The sequence below is a fragment of the Peromyscus leucopus genome, chromosome 4, assembly GCF_004664715.2.
Source record: "Peromyscus leucopus breed LL Stock chromosome 4, UCI_PerLeu_2.1, whole genome shotgun sequence".
NCBI lineage: Eukaryota > Metazoa > Chordata > Mammalia > Rodentia > Cricetidae > Peromyscus > Peromyscus leucopus.
The window spans coordinates 147,533,522-147,557,909 of NC_051066.1; the positions used below are offsets into that span (position 1 = coordinate 147,533,522).

General features: G+C 41.5%; 1 protein-coding gene across 1 annotated transcript; it reads right to left on the minus strand.

Annotated features, from left to right (window-relative positions):
• Positions 1-649: 649 nt before the first annotated feature.
• Positions 650-2,064, minus strand: LOC114692695 (WAP four-disulfide core domain protein 15A-like). Its single transcript, XM_028868621.2, has 3 exons — positions 1,722-2,064; positions 1,426-1,587; positions 650-796 (listed from the first exon to the last, which is right to left on the minus strand). Exons 1-2 carry the CDS (start codon positions 1,804-1,806, stop codon positions 1,427-1,429), a joined length of 246 nt encoding a protein of 81 aa, XP_028724454.1. The 5' UTR covers positions 1,807-2,064; the 3' UTR covers positions 650-796; position 1,426.
• Positions 2,065-24,388: the final 22,324 nt, after the last annotated feature.

Below are 24,388 nucleotides of genomic sequence, written 5' to 3' on the forward strand. Positions count from 1 at the left end.
GTGTCCAGGAAGCTGTAATACACGTGATGTGATCGTCCATTTTAGGATTTCCTCCATAAGGTACAAACACTAAAAATTTGACCCTAAAATCTCTGGAATCTGATCTATGGAAGAGAGGGAAGGGGGAGGACGGAAGGGAAGAAAGGAGGGGGCGGGGAGGGGAAGAGGACAGAAGAGCAGGAAGGAGGTAGAGAGGAGAGGAGGGGTGAAGAGAGAAGTCTACAGAGCTCCACACAGTTGAAAATACACAGGGTTTGATTTGTTTTGAGTGTTTGTCTGAAGAGTTCGTGTATGGCAAGCTTGTGTTCAGTGTGGTCTTTAAGCAGTACGGTCTGGTGGCAGCTGATTAGGTCATGTGAGGAACACCTTCAGAAGCAATCAATGCACACATCTGGTGGAACTGGAATTCTTCCTTTGGCATAGGCTGGTGCCTCCCCTTATTTTTTTCTGCATGCACTGCTCTTGACTTTCACATGTGTTGCCACCACTGTGTGGTGCCATTCACCTCGGGTCCCTGACTAGAGCTAACGACAGACTGAGTGTGTTCCTGAGCCTCCAGAACTAGAAGGGAAACAAACCTCTTCTCTATATAAAGTATCTGGCTTCAAGCAGTTGACTATGACACCAAGAAACAGTTATTACATAGAGATTTGTTTGTTTGCTTTGCTTTAATATTAATAAGTATTTAACCCACAAATAAAAGGGGCCTGTGAGACAGAGGAACTTGAGGTCAGCCATCCAAGTTGGAGCCAATGGCACCATATCTTGCCAGGCTTGGTTAAGAAAGGGTTTCCACCTAGGAAGAGAAGAATCAGAAACAGAAGCAGTTGTAAACTTCTGGGGACATGCTTTGGGATCCCACTGCCACCGTGGCCTGAGTCTTGCTAGGTTCTCTTCTGCCAAGAGAACTGGGATGTGCTGTCTGTCAAAGAATTGGGGACTGAGGACTGGGGGATTCTAGGCAATTCCACTATGAAATTATGAACTCATAATCCCTTACTTTTCAACTTAAATGTGAAATACAACAAACTGAGAAATGGGTCAGTTGAAAATAATCATGACAAAAAATTCAGTGATAGTTGGGTGGCTTAGAGATAATGCTGTCCAGATGATCTCATCCTACAGGGAAGTCTGATGCCCATTTCAAGCAGGGTGTTGTATAGCCCAGGCTGACCTCACACTCTCTATGTAGCCAGAGATGACACTGGACTCCTAATCCCTCCCTCAGCCTTTCAAGTGCTAGGATTACAGGTGTGGGACACACTTCCTGCCTGAATGTTCTGTTTTCCAGGCAACCCCCAACTTAAAAGCTCTGATCCCAGTGATTTCCACAGGTGCTGAACACTCAGCTCTAAGGCAGATAAGATGGATCCACCGACACGTTTCTGGGGCAGCACCGAGTACAGCAGGTCCGGGGCCACTCACTTCAAGTATTGGTTGTCCAAGGTTCCACACAGCGCATCTGGCAGTAGTAGAAACAGCACTTTTTGATGCCCCTGCACCCTTTATCAAGCTTGCATAGGGGTAAGCGGACAAACGGGCAAGGGAGAAAAAATTCCGGGCAGTACCCAGGTTTTGGCGTCGTTACTGCAGAAAAATGCCCTTGAGTGAATAGGAAGCACCAGTGGGATCACTGCAAGGACCCACTAGCTGGTTCCACGGAATTCCCACGCGGGAAAACGCTCCCCTCCCCTAGTACCTCCAGCCCCCCGCTGCATCACCTCTTTTCTTCTTTATTCTAGGCTGCACCATGCTGAGGCAAAGGAGGATGGTTGTTGTGAACAGTGTGAGACGCCTTGGTTTCATCTCCTAAGAAAATTGCCAGGTGAACATGGAAGAAAGATCTGTTTGGATCAGCGCTGGGCGGCAGATAACCAGCAGGTGGTGCTGTGGCTCACAGGTCAGGAAAAAAAAAAAACGGAAGTGTTATCAGCCTGAACCGGAAGGACTTAGCTGGTTTCTTTCAAGCCTCACCCTTACCCACTTTCCAAGGGTTAGGGAGATAATATTCTGTTCTTAGGGTCTGTCAGGGCTGGCCTGACCTTTCCTAATTCGTAAGTTTTGCTGTAGGTTCAGGTATAAGAGAGTTGCTGCTCAGAGGCCATGTGTCCCAGCTAGCCAACCCACTCTTCTCATCACGTAGCCAGAAAATTTGAAACACCACTTCTCCAAATACTGCTCAGGTCTGGGTGCACAGGAGACTTTACTCTTTGCCGTTAATGTTTAAATGGTACCTACACCGTTGTAAAGATAAAGCCAGACAGTGTAAGGGGTTACCAGCAATATTCTTCCTAGATTTATGGAAATTTTCATATGTGTCATGGGATTTAAGATTAAGGCTGATAAATAATTTATACTTTCTCTCCTCTGTCTTTTTTGGAGACAGGTTCTCCTGCTCGATATTAGAAACCTGGCCAACTATCCAGGTCTAGATCTTGAGTTCTTGACCCAGCCTGACATAGGAAAAAAAAAGTAGGGGAAAGAAAAAAATAAAGGAGAAGTAAACTCCACTAAATGTAACAATGTAACAGTGGTATGTAAATCAGCCATGTTCCAAAGGATAGCCTCACTCATTAGCATATGGGCAACATAAAGTTGACTCAGCTGGTTATTAAAATACAAAGGGGGGGGGGTTGGGGATTTAGCTCAGTGGTAGAAATCTTGCCTAGCAAGCGCAAGGCCCTGGGTTCGGTCCTCAACTCCAGAAAAAAAAATACAAAGGATTTGACATTGGGAAAGGGTGGAGAGGTGGGGAAATGGATCTGGAAGGAGTTAGGAGAAGGAGTGGAGTGAATATAATGGAAATACAGTATATAGAATTCCCAAAGAAGAATTAATAAAATATTTTATTAAAGATAGATAAAACCCCACAAAACAAAACAAAAAATGACAAAAACCCCACTCATATCTTTAATTTGAAGATTAAAAGATAAATTTGTTAAAATGTAAAATTATAATAATTTGCTAAGGGACGTGTAATATAGAAAGCTTTATTTTATTTATTTATTTATTTATTTATTTATTTATTTATTTATGTTTTTTCGAGACCGGGTTTCTCTGTGTAGCTTTGTGCCTTTCCCGGAACTCACTTGGTAGCCCAGGCTGGCCTCAAACTCACAGAGATCTGCCTGTCTCTGCCTCCCGAGCGCTGGGATTAAAAGCATGTGCCAGCCAGAAAGCTTTAAATTATTATATAAAAATACAAGTAACAGATGCTGTGGGGATTTAAAGATAAAGGGTCCTTATACATTTGTGGTCATGTAATCAGTTCAGTTACTATAAGAATCAATGTGGAGATTCCTCAAAAACTAAAAGTAGATTTGTCATGTGAACCAGCCATATCACTTCTGGACATTTACCCAAAGAACTCTACATATTTTAGAGATATTTGCAGATCAATCAATGTTCATTGCCACACTAGTCTCAATAGATAAGAACTCAGCCTTGGTGTTCAACCACAGAATAATGAATAAAGAAAACATGATGTGGTGCTCATACACAATGGGATTAAGGACGAATAAATGCCATCTTCAGGAAACCGGATGGAACAGGAACTCATAGTCTTACATGGAATAATTCACCTTCAAAAGACAGATGCTCCCCTAAGTGGTGGTGGTGTACACCTTTAATCCCAGTACTGGGGAGAGGGAGGCAGGTAGATCTCTGACTTTGAGGCCAGCCTGATCTACAGATCACATTCCAGAACAGCCATGTCTATGTCTTGAAAAACAAACAAACAAAAAAGACAGATGCTTTATGATTTTTTTCATATGGGACTGTAAGTTAATTGTATGTATGTGTAAAGTAGAAGGGGACTGGGAGAGGGGAGGCCGAGAGCTTAAAGGAGAGGCAAGGATTAAAAAAAAGTAATGGAATACATGTTACGTGAAAGCAAATGGGGAACTACTGGAAGTGGGAACTATTCTGTAGGTTAACAAACCATTACTTTGTTAACCTACAAAACAGAAACAAAACAAATAAACAAGAACAACAAAATCCAAATCAGCAGAAAGAAGATGTCAAAAGTACGTGCATCCACTCTGTTGTTTTGACTCTTACAAGGAACGTTGCCATGAATATTTTTTTTTTTTTTTTTTTTTTTTGTGATTTTTCGAGACAGGGTTTCTCTGTGTAGCTTTGCGCCTTTCCTGGGACTCACTTGGTAGCCCAGGCTGGCCTCGAACTCACAGAGATCCGCTGCCATGAATATTCTTGTACATACATTTTGGAGAATGTAAGTGGGATGTAGTTAAGAATGGAATTGCTGGATTGATGGGGTGGAAGGCACAGAGAGTAGATATGCTCTGCCATCATAAATATGGCAAACACCTCACCAATACACATGTAACAATTTAAACAGCACCAGTGTGTGAGAGGAGATTTGCTGCTCCTTAATTTCAGCAACACTTGGTAATGTCTGCCTTTTCAGTAGCTATTCTGGGGGCCACCTAGTAGTATTTCCCCTTGTGTGAATTTATATTTCCCCTATGACTAAATGGTTGTAGCCATTATATTTTGTCAACTTGACACAAACTAGAGTCATCTGGGAAGAGGAGACCTGAATTGAGAAAATGCCCCCATCAAATTGCCCCGTGGACATGTCTGTGGGGGCATTTTCTTGATTAATGAATGATGAAGGAAGGCGCAGCCCGTTGTAGGCAGTGCTACCGTAGGTAGATGGGCCTAGGTTTTGTTAGAGGGCAGGTTGAGCAAGCCAGAGTAATCAAGCCTGTAAGCAATGTTCTTCCATAGTTTTTGTTCTGACTTCTTTTAATGAGAGACTGTATAAACCAAACACAGTCTGTGGTTTGAATGAGAATGGCCCCCATAGCCTCATATGTTTGAATACTTGGTCACCATTTGATGGAACCATTTGGGAAGGATTGGGAGGTGTGGCCTTGTTGAAAGAAGTATGTCACTGGGGGTGGGCTTTGAGGTTTTAAAAGCCCACACCGGACATTCAGGCCCAGCGGCGGCCCACAGAGGTAGACAGGCCCGGCGGCAGAGACAAGCAGACGCAGGTAGGCCTGCGGCGGGGGCCCGTGGAGGTAGACGGGCCCAGCGGCGGCAGCCGACAGGGATATTCAGACCCGGCGGCAGCCGGCAGAGACATTCAGGCCCAGCGGCAGCCCACAGAGGTAGACGGGCCCAGCGGCGGCCTGCTGAGGTAAACAGACCCGACGGCAGCGGCCAACAGGGACATCCAGGCCCGGCGGCAGCCGGCAGAGACATTCAGGCCCAGCGGCGGCCCACAGAGGTAGACAGGCCCGGCGGCAGAGACAAGCAGACGCAGGTAGGCCTGCGGCGGCGGCCCGTGGAGGTAGACGGGCCCAGCAGCAGCCCGCTGAGGTAGACGGGCCCAGCGGCGGCAGCCGACAGGGACATTCAGGCCCGGCGGCAGCCAGCAGAGACATTCAGGCCCAGCGGCGGTCCACGGAGGTAGACAGGCCTGGCGGCGGAGACAAGCAGACGCAGGTAGGCCTGTGGCGGTGGCCTGTGGAGGTAGACGGGCCCAGCAGCGGCCAGCTGAGGTAAACGGGCCCGGCGGCAAAGGCCGACAGGGACATTCAGTCCCGACTGCAGCCTGCAGAGACATTCAGGCCCGGTGGCGGCCCCCAGAGGCAGACAGACCCAGCGGCAGCTGACAGGGACATACAGGCCCGGCGGCCGACTGCAAAGGTAAACAGGCCCAGGGACGGAGACAAGCAGACGCAGCTTGGAACAGGGACGCCCCTAACCCCAACATCTGGGGAAGAAGCTATATCGGTGGGTCAGAACCAGAACGAATCTGAACACTCCGTCTGAGGACAACCCAGGGCCCAGCTGCTGATCCTGTGAAACCCAACAACTTGGAGGTGTTGGTGAGACTACCCTGCTCAGCTGAAACCCATCTGGGAGAGGATTCAGATGCCTACAGTTTAAAGTCTGAAGAAACAAGATCATCTGAGGAGTTGACAAATGAAGAAAACGTGACCTGGGAACACAGAAGAAGGCGCTACCCAGACACCAAACCAGATCACCAGAATCATAAGTATATAATTCACTGATCGAAATCAGCTGTCCCTGAAGAAATAGCCCAATAGCACCAATTTAACCAAGAACCACTACTAAACCGAGACTAAAAATTAGAACAAGAGAGGCACTCTCAGACACAGACACCACCTGCACCTCACAGAGGAAGAGATGAGTAGACGCCAGTGCAAAAATACAGGCAACAACATAAAGACCTATATGGCAACATCAGAACCTAGTGATTCTACACCTTCAAGACCTAAACATACCATGACAGAAGAAACAGAAGACATCAACCCTAAAAATGACATTAAGAAGATGATAGAGGCCCTTAAAGAAGAAATAAAACATTCCCTCAATGAGGAAATAAAAACTTTCCTTAAAGAGGAATTGAAAAACTACCTTAAAGAGGAAATAAAAACTTTCCTTAAAGAGGAAATAAAAACTCCCTTAAAGAGGAAATAAAAACTTCCCTTAAAGAGGAAATGAAAAACTCCATTAAAGAGGAAATAAAAAACTCCCTTAAAGAAATGGAAGAAAAAACGAACAAAAAATGGGAAGAAATCAAATCAAGCCAAGAAAAAGCAATTAAACAGATGAAAGAAACATTCCAAGATCTGAAAAATGAATTTGAGACAATAAAGAAAACACATGCTGAGGGAATGCTGGAAATAGAAATCCTGACAAAACGAACAGGAACTACAGAAACAAGCATAACCAACCGATTGCAAGAGATGGAACAGAGAATCTCTGACGCTGAAGACACGATAGAGAAAATAGATTCGTCAGTCAAAGAAAACAATAAAGACAAAAAAGTCCTAACACAAAACGTCCAGGAAATTTGGGACACCATGAAAAGACCAAACCTAAGAATAATAGGGATAGAAGAAGGAGAAGAATACCAACTCAAAGGCACAGAAAATATATTCAACAAAATCATAGAAGAAAACTTTCCTAACCTAAAGAAAGAAATACCTATGAAGATACAAGAAGCTTACAGAACACCGAATAGGCTGGATCCAAAAAAAAGTCCCCTCGCCACATAATAATCAAAACACTAAACACACAGAATAAAGAAAAAATATTAAGAGCTGCAAAGGAAAAGGACCAAGTAACATATAAAGGCAAACCCATCAGAATAACACCAGACTACTCAATAGAGACTATGAAAGCTAGAAGATCATGGACAAACCTCATGCAGACACTAAGAGACCACGGATGCCAACCCAGACTATTATACCCAGCAAAACTCTTAATCACCATAGGCGGAGTAAACAAAATATTCCAGGATAAAACCAGATTTAATCAATACCTGTCCACAAACCCAGCCCTACAGAAAGCACTAGAAGGGAAAATTCAACCCAAAGAAGCTAAACACATCCATGAAAAATCAAGCAATAGATAATCCTACACCAACATACACCACAGAAGGACAACACAACACAACCAAAAAAATAACAGGAATTAACAATCACTGGTCATTAATATCCATCAATATCAATGGTCTCAACTCACCTATAAAAAGACACAGGCTAACAGAATGGATAAGAAAACAGGACCCATCCATATGCTGCATACAAGAAACACACCTTAACTCCAAAGACAGACACTACCTCCGAGTAAAGGGCTGGGAAAAGGTTTTCCAAGCAAATGGACCTAAGAAACAAGCTGGTGTAGCTATCCTAATATCTAATAAAATAGACTTCAAACTAAAATCAATCAAAAGAGACCAGGATGGACATTACATATTCATCACGGGAAAAATCCACCAAGATGAAGTCTCGATTCTAAACATTTATGCTCCAAATACAAAAGCACCCACATTCATAAAAGAAACACTACTAAAGTTTAAAACTCACATCAAACCCCACACATTAGTAGTGGGAGATTTTAACACACCACTCTCACCAAAAGATAGATCTACCAGACTGAAACTTAACAAAGAAATAAAGGACCTAACAGATGTTATGACTCAAATGGACCTAATAGATATCTACAGAATATTCCATCCTAACACAAAAGAATATACCTTCTTCTCAGCACCCCATGCAACCTTCTCAAAAATTGACCACATGCTTGGACACAAAACAAATCTCAACAGATACAAAAAAATTGGAATAACCTCCTGTATCTTATCAGACCACCATGCCTTAAAGTTAGAACTCAATAACAACAAAAATTATAGAAAACCCACAAACTCATGGAAACTGAATAATGCCCACCTGAAACATCAATGGGTCAAGGAAGAAATAAAGACAGAAATTAAAGAGTTCCTAGAATTCAACGAAAATGAAAGTACAACATACCCAAACTTTGGGACACTATGAAAGCAGTGCTAAGAGGAAAATTCATAGCTCTAAATGCACACATAAAGAAGATGGAGCAATCCCATACCAATGAATTAACAGCACAACTGAAAGCTCTAGAACAAAAAGAAACAAACTCACCCAGGAGAAATAGATGCCAGGAAATAATCAAATTGAGGGCTGAAATCAACGAAATAGAAAACAAGAGAACAATACAAAAAATCAATGAAACAAAGAATTGGTTCTTTGAGAAAATCAACAAGATAGACAAACCACTAGCCAAATTAACCAAAAGGCAAAGAGAGAGCACCCAAATTCACAAAATCAGAAATGAGAAGGGAGACATAACAACAGACAATGAGGAAATCCAGAGAATCATCAGATTATACTTCAAAAACCTGTACTCCACAAAAATGGAAAACCAGGAAGAAATGGACAATTTTCTGGATAAATACCAAATACCAAAATTAAATCAAGACCAGATAAACCATTTAAATAGACCAATAACCCCTAAAGAAATAGAAACAGTCATCAAAAGTCTCCCAACTAAAAAAAGCCCAGGACCAGATGGTTTCAGTGCAGAATTCTACCAGACTTTCAAAGTAGAACTAATACCAATCCTCTTCAAAGTGTTCCACACAATAGAAACATAAGGAACACTACCAAACTCTTTTTATGAGGCTACAATTACCCTGATACCCAAACCACACAAAGATGCAACAAAGAAAGAGAACTACAGACCAATCTCCCTCATGAACATTGATGCAAAAATACTCAACAAAATATTGGCAAACCGAATCCAAGAATACATCAAAACAATCATCCATCACGACCAAGTAGGATTCATCCCAGGGATGCAAGGATGGTTCAACATACGGAAATCAGTCAATGTAATACACCATATAAACAAACTGAAAGAAAAAAACCACATGATCATCTCCCTAGATGCTGAAAAAGCCTTTGACAAAATCCAACACCACTTCATGATAAAGGTCTTAGAAAGAATAGGAATACAAGGAACATTTCTAAACATAATAAAAGCAATTTATAGCAAGCCAACAGCAAACATCAAATTAAATGGAGAGAAACTCAAAGCGATACCACTAAATTCAGGAACAAGACAAGGCTGTCCACTCTCCCCATATTTATTCAATATAGTACTAGAAGTTCTAGCTAGAGCAATAAGACAACAAAAGGAGATCAAAGGGATACAAATTGGCAAGGAAGAAGTCAAACTTTCACTATTTGCAGATGATATGATAGTATACATAAGTGACCCCAAAAACTCTACCAGGGAACTTCTACAGCTGATAAACTCCTTCAGTAAAGTGGCAGGATACAAGATCAACTCAAAAAAATCAGTAGCCCTCCTATACACAAATGATAAAAGGGCTGAGAAAGAAGTCAGAGAAACATCACCCTTTACAATAGCCACAAATAATATAAAATACCTTGGGATAACACTAACTAAACAAGTGAAAGACCTTTTTGATAAGAACTTTAAATCTCTAAAGAAAGAAATTGAAGAAGATATCAGAAAATGGAAGGATCTCCCATGCTCATGGATAGGTAGGATTAACATAGTAAAAATGGCAATCTTACCAAAAGCAATCTACAGATTCAATGCAATCCCCATCAAAATCCCAACACAATTCTTCACAGACTTGGAAAGAAAAATACTCAACTTTATATGGAAAAACAAAAGACCCAGGATAGCTAAAAGAATCCTATACGATAAAGTAACCCTTGGAGGCATCACCATCCCGGACCTCAAACTCTACTATAGAGCTATAGTAATAAAAACAGCTTGGTACTGGTACAAAAACCGACATACGGACCAATGGAATCTAATTGAAGACCCTGACATTAATCCATGCACATATGAACACCTGGTTTTTGACAAAGGAGCCAAAACTATACAATGGAACAAAGAAAGTATCTTCAACAAATGGTGCTGGCATAACTGGATGTCAATATGTAAAAGATTACAAATAGATCCATATCTGTCACCATGCACAAAACTCAAGTCCAAGTGGATCAAAGACCTAAACATAAATCCAGTTACACTAAACTTAATAGAAAAGAAAATAGGAAGCACTCTTGAATGCATTGGCACTGGAGACCATTTCCTAAATAAAACACCGACAGCACAGACCCTGAGCACAACCATTAATAAATGGGACCTCTCAAAACTGAGAAGCTTTTGCAGGGCAAAAGACACAGTCAATAAGACAAAAAGACAGCCAACAGATTGGGAAAAGATCTTCACCAACCCCACATCTGACAGAGGATTGATCTCCACAATATATAAAGAACTCAAGAAACTAGACATCAAAGCACTGAACAGTCCAATTAAAAAATGGGCTAAAGAGCTAAACAGAGAATTCACAAAACAAGAACTACAAATGGCTGAAAGACATTTAAAGAAATGCTCAACATCCTTAATCATCAGAGAAATGCAAATCAAAACGACTCTGAGATACCACCTTACACCTGTTAGAATGGCTAAGATCAAAAACACACCAATGACAACCAATGTTGGAGAGGATGTGGAGCAAAGGGAACACTCCTCCACTGTTGGTGGGAATGTAAACTTGTACAACCACTGTGGAAATCAGTATGGCGGTTTCTCAGAAAATTAGGAATCGAACTACCTCAAGACCCAGCCATACCACTCTTGGGCATATACCCAAAGAATGCTGATACATACCATAAAGATACATGCTCAGCTATGTTCATAGCAGCACTATTTGTAATAGCCAGAACCTGGAAACAACCTAGATGCCCATCAACGGAAGAATGGATGAAAAAAATGTGGTACATATACACAATGGAGTACTACTCAGCAGAGAAAAGCAATGAAAGCATGAAATTTGCAGGCAATTGGATGGAACTAGAAAAAATCATCCTGAGTGAGGTAACCCAAACCCAGAAAGACAGTTATGGTATGTACTCACTCATTGGTGGATTCTAGATATAAAATGAACAATCAGACCACAACCCATAGAACCATAAAGGCTATATATATATAGCATGGAGGTCCCTAGGACGACTGTGGCATATAATAAATTTCAGTTTTACTCAATTATTGAAAAAAAATAGCCAAATGAATGGAAACACATGAACTATGAACCAAAGGCTGAGGGGCTCCCAGCTGGATCAGGCCCTCTGAATAGGTGAGACAGTTGATTGGCTTGATCAGTTTGGGAGGCATCTAGGCAGTGGGACCAAGTCCTGTGCTCATTGCATGAATTGGCTGTTTGAAACCAGGAACTTATGCAGGGACACTTGGCTTAGTCTGGGAGGAAGGGACTGGACCTGCCTGGACTGAGTCTACCAAGTTGATCACAGTCCTCAGGGGAGGACTTGTCCTGGAGGAGGTGGGAATGGAGGGTGGGCTGGGGGTAAGGGGAGGGCGTGGGAGGGGGGAGAATAGGGGAACCCATGGCTGATATGTAGAACTGAATGGTATTGTAAAATAAAAAATATATATCACAAAAAAAAAGCCCACACCATTCCCAGTCTCTCTCTCTCCCTCTCCCCTCCCCTTCTTTCCTTCCCTCCTCTCTCTCTACCTGGTGTTTGTGTTTTAAAATGTAAGCTCTCAGATACTGCTCCATCACCATGCCTCCTGCCATGATGGTCATAACTCACCCTCTGAAACTGTAACTCTCCATAAGCTCTTCTTTCTGTAAGTTACCGTGGGCATGGTGTCTTTTCACAACAATAGAGAAGTAACTAAGACACCCTTCCTCTTCAAGTTGGGTTTGGTCTATGTTTTATCACAGCAACAGAAAACTAGAGCAGAAATTTGGAGCAGAGAGTGGAATATTGCTGCAATGGATCAGACATTTTCTTTCTTTCTTTCTTTCTCTCTTTCTTTCTCTCTTTCTTTCTTTCTTTCTTTCTCTCTTTCTTTCTCTCTCTCTCTCTCTCCCTCCCTCCCTCCCTCCCTCCCTCCTTTCTTTCTTTCTTTCTTTCTTTCTTTCTTTCTTTCTTTCTTTCTTTCTTTCTTTCTTTCTTTCTTTTTTTGACAAGGATTAGAATTTTGAAGCTTTGGGTTGGAAAAGGCATTCAGAACTCAAAGCCCAATCAAGTGTTATGGAAGCTTGGAAGATGGGAATGTTGAGAAAGGTATAAGGATCTACAGCCATACTATCCTGAATACATGCAATTTTGTCTGCTCTCAGAAGCTAAGCAGAATTGGGCCTGGTTAGTACTTGGATGGGAGAAAGGTGCAGGCAATGGAAGCATTGTGAAGCTTCAGAGGGAAGCAAAGACTCTCAAGGCTGCTTGCTGTGGAATGTTAGTTTAAGATGTGTTACATTTGTTCATGCTGTGGAATATTTGTTTAATGATGCAAATTCTTTTATGTTGCATTTGTTTAACTCTGTGAAGCTGTGTTACTTTGCCTATTGAAAACACCTGATTGATCTAATAAAGAGCTGAACAGTCAATAGCTAGGTAGGAGAGAATAAACAGAAGGAGAAAAAGAAAAGGGAGGAGTGAGAAAAGGAGAGGAAGAGGAAGATGCCAAGGGCCAGATATCTAGCCACATAGCCAGCCAAGGAGTAAGAAGGAAAGAAAGGTATATAGAATAGAGAAAGGTAAAAAGCCCAGAGGCAAAAGGTAAATGGGATAATTTAAGTTACGAAAAGCTGGCTAGAAATAAGCCAAGCTAAGGCCAGGCATTCATAAGTAAGAAGTCTTTGTGTATTAATTTTGGGAGCTGGGTGGTAGGGCCCCCAAAGAGTAAAACAACAACAACTATAGCTGTTCCTGCTATACATTAGAATCAATAATCTGTGGAAGAAAAAGCTGTGTTTTACAGGGGCAGTCTTACTTAGCTAAGACTGAAGAATCAGCTGTGATTAATAAGAGACCAGCATCATTGAGGTGATACCTTCTGGAGAGTACTTCTTCAGGTCCCCCACACAGAAACTGAAGTCCTGATGTAGGCAGCCCTACTTGGTTGGTAACGTGAAGAGTTTCCCACATCGTGCTGATCTTGAAGGCATGGGGTGGGTGGTCACCGAGAGCAGCTGAGGCTTGGCATTGAAGAGAGGCTAGAAGAGGCTACTGGTGAAGGGACGACCTCAGTAGCAGTGAGAACCCCAGGATTAAAAGTGTAATGAAGGGAAACTGAGGCACCACTAGGCAGGGTCAGAGTCCCTGAAGAGATGCCAGGAGGCTATTGGTGAGGGTGCAGCCTCAGCTTCAGTAAAGACCCCAGGATATCAGAGATGCCAGAACTATGGAGCAGTTAAGGATAGCAGCAGCTCTGGAGTAAGGCTTGGCTCGAGCTTACAAGACAAGCTGTACGTGCTGTGGATGGTAGGGCTGGGGAAGTGGTTTTGACACCTTTGGAAAAACTCAGATGGCTGTATCCTTCACAGGTTTATTTCTAGTTCTTCTGCTTTCTCCCATTGGTCTGGATGTCTGCTTTAGTACCAGTTCCATGTTCTGGGTCCATGGCTCTGTAGTTGCTTTTCTTTTAGTCTCTATTTAATATATTTCTGCCTTGATCTTTATTATTTCTTGCCACCCACTGCTTTGAGTTTGGCTTGTCATTGTCTAAGACCTTGAGGTTCACGACTAAGTTATTTATTTGAGATTTCTCTGATAATTTTTTAAAAGGCAAACATTGATAAATGTAAGTATTGTTAGAACTGCGTTAGCTGTATTCCTAAGAGTCTCCTAAATGGTGCTTTCATTTTAATTTGACTGTTGGATGCTTTAAGTTTCTTACCTGATCATTGACTCATCGTATAAACTCTGATAGTTGCAAATTTTCCTTTGGAATTTCCTTAGCTGTTTGTAAAGGTGAAGTTGCATTCCCATTTCATTCTATGATCTTTTTTCTTCATTCAAGAATGTATCATGCAGCCGGGTGGTGGTGGCGGCGGCGGCGGCGGCGGTGGCGGCAGCGCACGCCTTTAATCCCAGCACTCGGGAGGCAGAGCCAGGCGGATCTCTGTGAGTTCGAGGCCAGTCTGGGCTACCAAGTGAGTCCCAGGAAAGGCGCAAAGCTACACAGAGAAACCCTGTCTCAAAAAAAAAAAAAAAAAAAAAAAAAAAACAACCCAAAAAAAGAATGTATCATGCAATCCTAAGTATAATTTCTCTTGCTCTTGACTTCTAGTTTCACTGTACTGTTGTCTGATAATATCAAGAAATTATCTTGATTACTTTTTATTTATTAAGATTTGCTTTGTGACCTATGGTATAGTCTGCTTTAGATAATTCTGCTGAGAACAAAGTCCATTGGGTAGAATATCCTATAGGTATCCATTAAGTGTATTTGATCTATAGTATAATTTAACTCTTCAGTTTCTTTTTGACTGTGAGTTTGGATGGCCTATCTAGACATGAGAATGGGTTAGAAAAATCACTCCCTATCTTAGTATCTGGACCCATCTGACCTTTGGTATCTGTTTTTTGAAATTGGGTTTCTCTGTGTTTTGTGCATATGCATTCACAATCATTATATCTTCTTGATGAATTGTTCTCTTTATTAATATGTAGAGGGCCCCCTTTATCTCCTCTGACCAGTTTTGAATTCTAATTTGTCAGATATCAGGTTCCCTGTGCCAATCCCACTGTGATGGGTAGCATCATCAAACCATGATCGGAAACACCCCATTCCTTCCTTATGGTCATGCATCTTGTCACATCAATGGAGAGTATCTAACAATTCTCCTATTCCTCTCGTGAAATCAATTCTTCCTATATCCTCCATACTGGAACTTCCTTTCTGTTTTGTGTGCACTCTTTCAAGTAGATCCTGCAATGCTGGGCTGTAAATATTTCTTGTTTCTATAATCGCAGCCTAAGGTAGTTTTTATCTTTAATTGCAACAGAAAATAGACAAATACACAACTCTTTATTCCTTTGTTTTGTATTCATATTAACAAATGCTTAGCTTTTTAAAAAAAATTTATTTATTATGTACACAGTGTTCTACTTGCATATATCCCTCCAGGCCAGAAGAGGGCACCAGATCTCATTACAGATGGCTGTGAGCCACGATGTGGTTGCTGGGAATTGAACTCAGGACCTCTGGAAGAACAACCAGTGCTCTTAAACTCTGAGCCATCTCTCCAGCCCCAAATGCTTAGCTTTTTGAAGAGCCTGTGAGGACCGAGGAGGAACTGGAGGCCAGATATTCTGGACTAAGACTGTACCAAATGCGTCTTCTCATTTTTGTCTAGAAAGAACAGAGATAAGAACGGATGCAAACTGTGCTGGGGCCATGGTTCTGGGTCACCTAGTCCCCGTGCCCTGATTCCTACTGTGTGCTCTCTTCCCAAGAACACCGAGATGTGCTATCAGGGAATTAGGGGCTAAGCATGTGTGGTTCTAAACAAGTCAAATGGGAAATTATAAGTTCATAATTCCTTCATAATTTAAAGTGTAGTGGGAAATGCTTCATTGCTATAAGATATGAAAAGGGGCAACTGAAAATAAGCATAAGAAACATCCAGTAGCAGTTGAGGAGTTTAGGGATAATCTTATGCAGATGTCCTTAGTATTCAGGAAAGGGTAATATGATGCCCACCCATGCAATGGTGGTGCATTTTCTAGTGAAGGGGACAATCTCTGGACAATCCTAATTAATTCAGATGCTCTGGTTGCCACACTGTCTAGAGGTACAGACAGTTTGCAGCTCCATACAGGGCAAGGGACTCCACACAAGGGTTCCAGAAGGAGTGTCAAGAATAGCATTTCTGGGGCTGCTCACCTAATCCAGAGTCGCCCATGGCTCCACACAGCGCATCTGACAGTTGTAGAAACAACACTTTTTGTTTCCCTTGCAGCCTTTGTCACGCTTGCACTTGGACAGGAGGACAAAAGGGCAGGAAAGATGATACTCTGGGCAAAACCCAGATTTGACTATAACTGCAGAAGAATACCACAAGGTGACTCCAAGCACCAGTGCCAAGTGGTTCCACGGACTCATCAAAGGAAAGGCTTTCCTAACCAAGCAGATCCAGAAACACTGTGCCTTACCTGTTCTCTCCCAGAATCTAGGCTGAGTTATGTTACAGCAAAGGAGGACGGTCACTGTGAGTAGAGAGAGGCTAAGTGACTTCATCTCCCAAGAAAGCTGTGCAGGTGAATGTGGAGGCCAGGGATGTTTATGTCAGCTTCATGGGAGGGCCACCATCAGAAGGACCTGTGCTTCACAGAGTAGGACAGCAGAATTAACACCTTGATACAACATTCTAGGGTCTGGGTGGGCTGTCCTTTTCTCAGGGTATCACAAGATTGGCCTTTTCATTAGGTCTGCTTCATGCAGGATACTAAGAGTCAGTAAGAGTAAAGAGTAAGAGTAAAGTACTTTTTCTGGGTATCAAGACTGGCCAACCCCTGGGGTGATCATCCCATGGTTAAGAGTACTGGTTACTTGCTCTTGCAGAGGTCCTGAGTTCAATTCCCCAGCAACCACATGGTGGCTCACAACTATCTATGATGGGGTCCGATGCCATTTGGTGTGCAGATACACATGCCACCAGAGCACTAATACATTAACAAAAATACATAAATAAACATTGTATTTCTTTATTACATAAGACTGGACAACCCTTTCATTTTACTTAACATGCGGAGAAACCAGAACCCCACCCCGCCCAGCAGCATTCCTCAAGGGAGCATTTGAAAGTTTACTTCCCACACATCAATATTCAAACAACACCCATGACATCTCGAAAATTAGGGAGGAGAATGGCCTAGCAATATACTATTAGAGTTATCAAAACATATCTATTTACATGGAACACAAGATTAAGATGCTTAACTAACATTTTATTTCTTAATTTCTTTTTTTAGATATCATCATGAATGTGTAAAAGCTTCAGTTGTTGATGAAGTAAAAAAAAAAATCTAATTTGAGGCCAAGCTGGACTGTGGATACCTAGACAAACAATACTTGGGTTCTTTCTGCATGCCCATGAAAATGTGAGGTGTTTGATATTTGTTTAGTTGATAATCTACTTATGTAGGCAATGACCAAAAAAAAAAAATAGCTATGTAAAAAGAACAACAACAAAACCCAAAACAAAACAACAAAACAGCTTCGTAGCTACATTCAAGAGACTTAGAATCCAGTGTGGAAGAAAACTTAATCTTTTTAAAATATTTAGTTTTTATTTCTAATTGCACAGATGTGTGTGTGTGTGTGTGTGTGTGTGTGTGTGTGTGTGTGTGTGTGAGCATGTAAGTGCAGGTACCCAGGGAGGTGGGAAGAGGGCATTGCATTCTTCAGGAGTTAGATATATGGGCCGTTGGGAACTGCCCTTTATGTGTGCTTGGAATCAAGTCCCGTGTAAGAGCAGTATGCACCACTGAGCCATCTCCCAGCTATACATCATTCAGCTGTTTTATTTGTGCTGCTGTCTTCCATCTCTGGGTCATCTTGACACTGGTGACTTGTAGATTTCATTTTAAAGAAAATTTCTTTTTACTTGGTTTAACCTGCCAAAATCTTAGAATGCCACTCTGTCCTAGAAGACTTAGTTTTTAAAAGTCTATTATTCTCTGCAACTTTAGAATGCTCAAATATGGAAAAAAATCTTACATGGAAGAAAGCTACATTGTAACCTTGCTTTAAATTTGCTGCAAGCCACAGGAAAATGGAATTCAGCTACTATCACAAAAACTACCACTTGGAAAAGTCAAGGACTTCTCCAAAGGTCAAGCCACGGCTTAAGAAGTCTTGGTGATATTTTAGCTTTTGTTATATATATTAGCTGGTTCCTACAATGATTTTCTTGTGTGCTTCCAAGAACTAACAGTGTATTTATCTAAAATGCCTATCAAGCATCCAAGGCCAAATGAAACAACACCTGTCTCCTAGGTCAGGTGATAGATTTATTTCTTGTGTAATTTAGGGTGAGACCTTCCTTTCTTATATAACCTTATTAATAGACCTCTAACTTCTTACCTAACCACTTCTCGGAATGTAGACTGAGCACACAGATCCCTTTTGATAAACTAACCGGTCGTTAGCACTCAGTTGATCTCCTCTTTTACCACTCCCATTTTGAAAGTTAGAAAATATGTGAAATGATACGAATGCTACTGTGAGCATTGCTAAAAGTGATCGAACCAAAGAATCTGTTAACTCACAGACAAGTTGCTTGAAAGCGTAGTCACCCTGGAAGAAAGAGCAAAAAAGAAGAGTGCGTCCCCAGACAACGTGGAAAGGGCAAGTGTTTGTGTTGGTGGTATTCAAGAGAGAGCAGAGAAAATCATTTGTTTTCAATCTTTCAAGGAAGCAATACCAGGAGACTTTGCAAACCCAAGGAAAGCTAAAATGTCCAGATTCAGGAGATCAAATTTCTTCTATCAGGGGTTAATCTTACACCATGAAACATTCTGATCAAAATTCTGAAGATCAAAGACAGAGAGGATCATCCGAAGTCAGTGAGGGAACAGAGGAGTCAACATAGAAGGAATTTCCAGTGAGAGTGCTAGGAGACTTCCCAGAAGCATGCCAATCAAAAATACTCACCCCGCAGACCTGTCCTCGGTAAATGACAGATAAAACACTTGTATGGAAATAAAAACTGAGGGAGGTTGTCTTCATAAGACCTGTTTTTCAAGAAAGGCTAAACGGAGTTTGTGAAGCCCGACGAAAAGGATGTTAATCAGTAATCAAAAATATCCAATCCTTAGATGCAAACAAGCTGAAGGACAGTAACAGAAACAAGAACCGAGGTGGCATCAGATAAAACAGACTAACCCACAGTTGCCATGAAACAATAGAGCCTTGTGTATTGATAATGACCTTTCTGACTCAAGGAGCACTGGGGGAATCATTTGAGGACCTGAATAAAAAGTAAAGGAAGGAAACATCCCCCACCCCATCTTTATGTCAAACTGGGGTGTCAGCCTTCTTGTACCCTTACACCAGGATTTACCCACGAGAAGGTGCAAGTATCTGAAACTTGTACATAGCATGCTGTTGTCAGTAGAGATCCAAGTAGATGATGCAGATATCTGAGTTGAAGAGAGAAGAAAGTCTGCAGTGAGATGAGGCACCAGTATAGACAGAGCTTGAATAGTGTACTGATTAATTACCACTGAGTTGTGTATTAAGCATTCCACCACAAAACATTACAATGTATTAATACATTTTTCTCAAGTGCCCATGAAACAGTCTCCAAGAGAGGCCATACAAGCCCACCAAAAAAGTTCAGTATATTTACTAAGATTGAAATCATAAAGGCATCGATAAGAAAAGGAAGAGCAGAAAGTAAATAGGTAGAACTAGCATATGTTCAAGTAATAAATTATCAAAAATACAACAGAAAAGAGAAAATGATTGTAATTAGTGGAAGAGGCTAGTAACATAGCTTTAGAGCTAATGATGTCATACACACGCTTGTGAGATGGCTCACTGGGTAAAGGCGCTTGCTGTGCAAACCTTGCGGCCTGAGTTTGGTTTTCAGATCCCATGATGGAATCAGAGAGGGTTGTCTTCTGACCTGCATACGTGACTTGAATTCTTTGCCCTCTTGCATGAACGTATACACACACAAACACACAAAATTAAAATTAAATTTTTTTTAAAAAGCTAAGAAAACTGATCCCAAAGCTGGCAGAGGGGAGGAAATAAGAATTTAATTCTTAAATCTAAGAATTAAAGGCCAGAGAGAGCTTATGGATGGTTTTATTCCTGCCTTTTCTAAGTCTGCTGTGTTTCTTCCCTTTCTCTTTTCTGGCTTCTCTGGTTTAACTTCATTAAAAACTTCCCTTGCTCCCATTGCATTCTTCTGCATGCTGACATCCAGTTATGCCAGCACCATTTGTTGAAGATGCTTTCTGTTTTCCATCGTGTAATTTTGGCTATCTTTGTTGAAAATCAGGTGTCCATAGGTGTATGGATTTATGCCTGGGTCTTCAATTTGATTCTATTGATCCACCTGTCTATGTCAATACCATGCTCTGTAGTAGAGCTTAAAATCAGGAATGGTGATACCTCCAAGTTCTTTTATTGCACAGGATTGTTTTAGTGATCCTGGGTTTTTTGTTTTTCCATACAAAGTTGAGTATTGTTCTTTCAAAGTCTGTAAATAATTTTTTTTTGGAATTTTAGTGGGGATTGCATTGAATCTGTAGACTGCTTTCGATAAGATGGCCATTTTTACTATGTTAATCCTACTGATCCATGAAATTGGGAGATCATTCCATCTTCTGGATCTTCTTCAATTTCTTTGTTTAAAGACTTGAAGTTAGTTATGTTCATAGCAGCTTTATTTGTAATATCCAAAACCTGGGAACAACCTAGATGTCCCTCAATTGAGGAATGGATAAAGAAAATGTGGTACATATACACAATAGAGTATTAGTCAGCTGTTAAAAACAAGGACACCAGGAAATTTGCAGGCAAATGGATGGAACTAGAAAAAATTCATCCCGAGTAAGGTAACCCAGACTGAGGAAGAAAAACATGGTATGTACTCACTTAGAGTAGATATTAGCTATAAAATAACTATGCTACAATCCACAGACCCATAGAGACTAGGTAACAAGGAGAGGTCTTGGGGGGATTCCCTGATCTCCCTGGGAAGGGGAAATAGAAGAGATTTTGTGAGTGGGCCAAGGGTGGGTGGCAATCAGGTTGGGGGAGGAAGGGGGAGTACTGAAAGAGAGTACTGGAAAGGGGGGACATTTTGGACTCAAGTAAAATTCTGGTACAAGGGAATCTCCCAAGAATCTACAAGGAAGACCCCAGCTAAGACTCCTAGCAATAGCAGATATATAGCCTGAACGGGCCATCTCCTGTGACCAGATTGGTGCCTAGCCCAGTTGTCATCAGAGAGGCTTCATCTAGCAACTGATGGAAACAGATGAAGACCCACAGCCAAACATTGGGCAGAGTTCATGGAATCCTGCAGAACAGGGGGAGAAAGGATTGTAGGAGCCAGAGGGGTCAAGGACACTGCAAGAAAACCTACAGAATCAACTAAGCTTGGCTCTTTGGGGTTCACAGAGACTGAATCTACAACCAGGGAGCCTCCATGGGACTGATCTAGACCCTCTGCATATATGCTACAGTTGTGTAGCTTGGTCCTCTTGTGGGACTCCTAACAGTGGGACCAGGGCATACTGGGTCGACTTGCCCAGCCTTAATACTTAATTCTTAGTCTTACTGCAACTTGATATGCCATATTTTGTTGATACTCATGGGAGGCCTGCTCCTAAACAGAAATGGAGGAGGAGTGGATTGGGATGTGAGAACAAGGGGAGGGGCTGAGGGAGGGACTGGGAGGAGAGGAGTAGGGAAAATTGTGGCCGTGGTGTAAAATAAATAAATTTATTTATTTATTTATTTATTTATTTATTTATTTATTTATTCATTCATTCATTCATTTATTTATTTTTTAACAAAGCTTCCCTTGGAGCTAGATATGATCTTAAAGCCAAAGGTCTGTCCACCCCTTTCTCTTTTACTGGCTGTGATATAGAGGCAGAGGTCAGCGTTCTAGAGCCTAAAAGTGAAAGCAGCATCCTTCCAAATTTAAGGGCAGGATCTTGGGAAATTGAGGAGCATCAAGATGGAGGGAATCAGTGACTCTGAGAGGCTGATTGTTGGGCTACCTTACTAGCCAGGAACTACTCATGCTCACTTCTTCCCTAGAGAAAGAGGGTCACTAATGATGCTATATTTTAAGAATTGTTACTTTGTGAATTATCAATCAATCAATCAATCATTGTGTACATACATGTCTTTTACAGTGTATATGGGGGACATGGATGCATTTGCCATAGCATGCATGTAGGAGTCCAAGGACAAGAAAGTCTATGGAGTCATTTCTCTTCCTCCATGTTTACCTGGGTTCTGGGTATTGAACTCTGGCTGTCAGGCTTATGCATCGTGCACCTTGACCTGCTGAGCCATCTTTAGAGCCAGTCCTAAAGTTATTTTTAAAAGTCTAGTACACACAGTGCTGGCGTTTGTTTCAGCATTTTGTCCTTTTTTGTCCCCGCCCCCGCCCCATACTCCTCTAGCCTTCCCTTTGCTGGTCCCTTCCTCTGTCTGAATAATCCTCTCTTCTTCCATGTCATGTGAATTCCATTGGTCCTTCTTTTCTTCCTCTCTCCTCCCATCCCTAAGATTTTCCTCTCCTCCCATTGCCCCTTTCTGTGTCCATGCTCTACACTGTGTGTAATAAAAAAAAAATCTAGCCGGGCAGTGGTGGCGCACGCCTTTAATCCCAGCACTCAGGAGGCAGAGGCAGGCGGATCTCTGTGAGTTCGAGGCCAGCCTGGGCTACCAAGTGAGTTCCAGGAAAGGCGCAAAGCTACACAGAGAAACCCTGTCTCGAAAAAAAAAAAAATCTAGATCCCACATGTGATAGAAAACATGCAGTGATTTTCTGAGTCTGGCTTACGTTGCTTAAAACAGTTATCTCCAGGTCCACCCATTCTCCTGCAAACGTCTAGAAACTTCCAGTGTGCGTATGTACTTCATCTTCTGTTGATGGACATCCAGATCGTTTGCATTTCTCAGCTACTTCGTGATGCTAAGCGCAGTAATAAACGTGAGTGTGCATGTGCATGTGTGGAAGGTTGACATAGTCCTTCTGGCATATAGCCAGAAGATTAGCTGGGTCAAACTGTGGCTCTATTTGTGTTTTTTTTTTGAGGAAGCCCACATTGACTTCCATAGTGGCTGTACTAGTTTGCATTCCTATCACTCGTATGTGAAGGTTCCTCTTTTCCCACGTTCTCATCAACATTTAAGGCAGTTTGTCGTTATATTTTTTAGTCATCTTACAGCAATGAGGTGTAATCTCAATGTAGTTTTAATTTGCAATCCCCAATAGCTAAGAATGTTGAACACTTTTTCAGGTATTTCTTCTTTTGATAACTGTTTATTTAGTTCATAGGAGTATTCAATTTTTGCAGTTTCTTATATATTCTAGGAATTAATCTCCTGTCAGATATATTGTTGACAAAGATTATTCCCATTCTGTAGGGCATCCTTTCATTCTGTGTAGCTTCCTTTGCTGCAAGGAAGGTTTTGAAAAATATTTTTTAGACTTATTTATTTTATTTTATGTGTATGAGTGTAGAGGGTTCCAGGTCAGCCAGGCTACCCAGAGAATCCCCAGCTCTACAAACCAAACAAAAAGATTTAATGGAATGTAAAGGTTCCTCTAGTGAACCATCCTGTAGTGGGTAGCCATTCCAGCTTGAATCTGGAAGTTTCAACCTCCACCGTTCAGCGTCCCAGCACAGAGAGCGCTGGCCCATCCAGCTCTCAGGTCTCCCGGCACCTCCCCTGGCCCCGCCTTGTAGGCGTGACAGTTGCCAGAGCCTCAATGGGGGTTGGAACTTCCAGATCCAAGCTGGAATGGCTACCCACTACACCATCCCTTTGTAGAAAGTTGAAATCTACTAAAAGGTGATGATTTATGGAATATCAGTTTGCTGTGGAAATGGGGTCATGGGTAGAATGATGTTGGCAATTTCAGGCCCACTGACATAAGTGAACAAAATTTAGTAATATGAATTAATGACTTGCATGCTTTTTCTTTACCCTGACTCATTCCTTACTGGTAGGATCAATCTTTTCAGTATTTGGGTTCTGGTTCAATGGGCCAGAAAATAACTTTGTAGTATCAGAATGTCATCCAACTATATATTTACTTTATTATAAATAATGGTGAACAGTGGTCAATAAATAGTTTTATATTTCTTTAAAACTGATTTTTATGGAGGGTGAATGATATGGATCTAGTTTAATTTATTTATATGTGGATATCCAATTTTCTCCATTATTTGTCTTTTTCTTATGTATGTTTTTGGCACAGTTGTTGAAAATTAGGGTGCTGTAGCTAACAAGGTTTTATTTCTGGGCCTTCTGTTTCATCCTATTGATCTATGTATGCCAATACTGTACAACTTTTGTCACTATGGTTCTGTAGTATGATTTGAGGTCAGGTATTGTAATGCCATTTTCACAAAATTAATTATGCTTACCTATGAACTTGAGAAATCTTTCCATCTTCTGGTGTTTTCTTCAATTTCCTTCTACAGTGTCTTAAAGTTTTTAATCC

Coding starts and splice junctions, on each gene's coding strand:
- LOC114692695 (XM_028868621.2), bottom strand. CDS start 1,806: ATGAAACCAAGGCGTCTCACACTGTTCACAACAACCATCCTCCTTTGC. Junction 1,588..1,721: donor TAGAATAAAGAAGAAAAGAG/GTGATGCAGCGG, acceptor ATTTTTCTGCAG/TAACGACGCCAAAACCTGGG.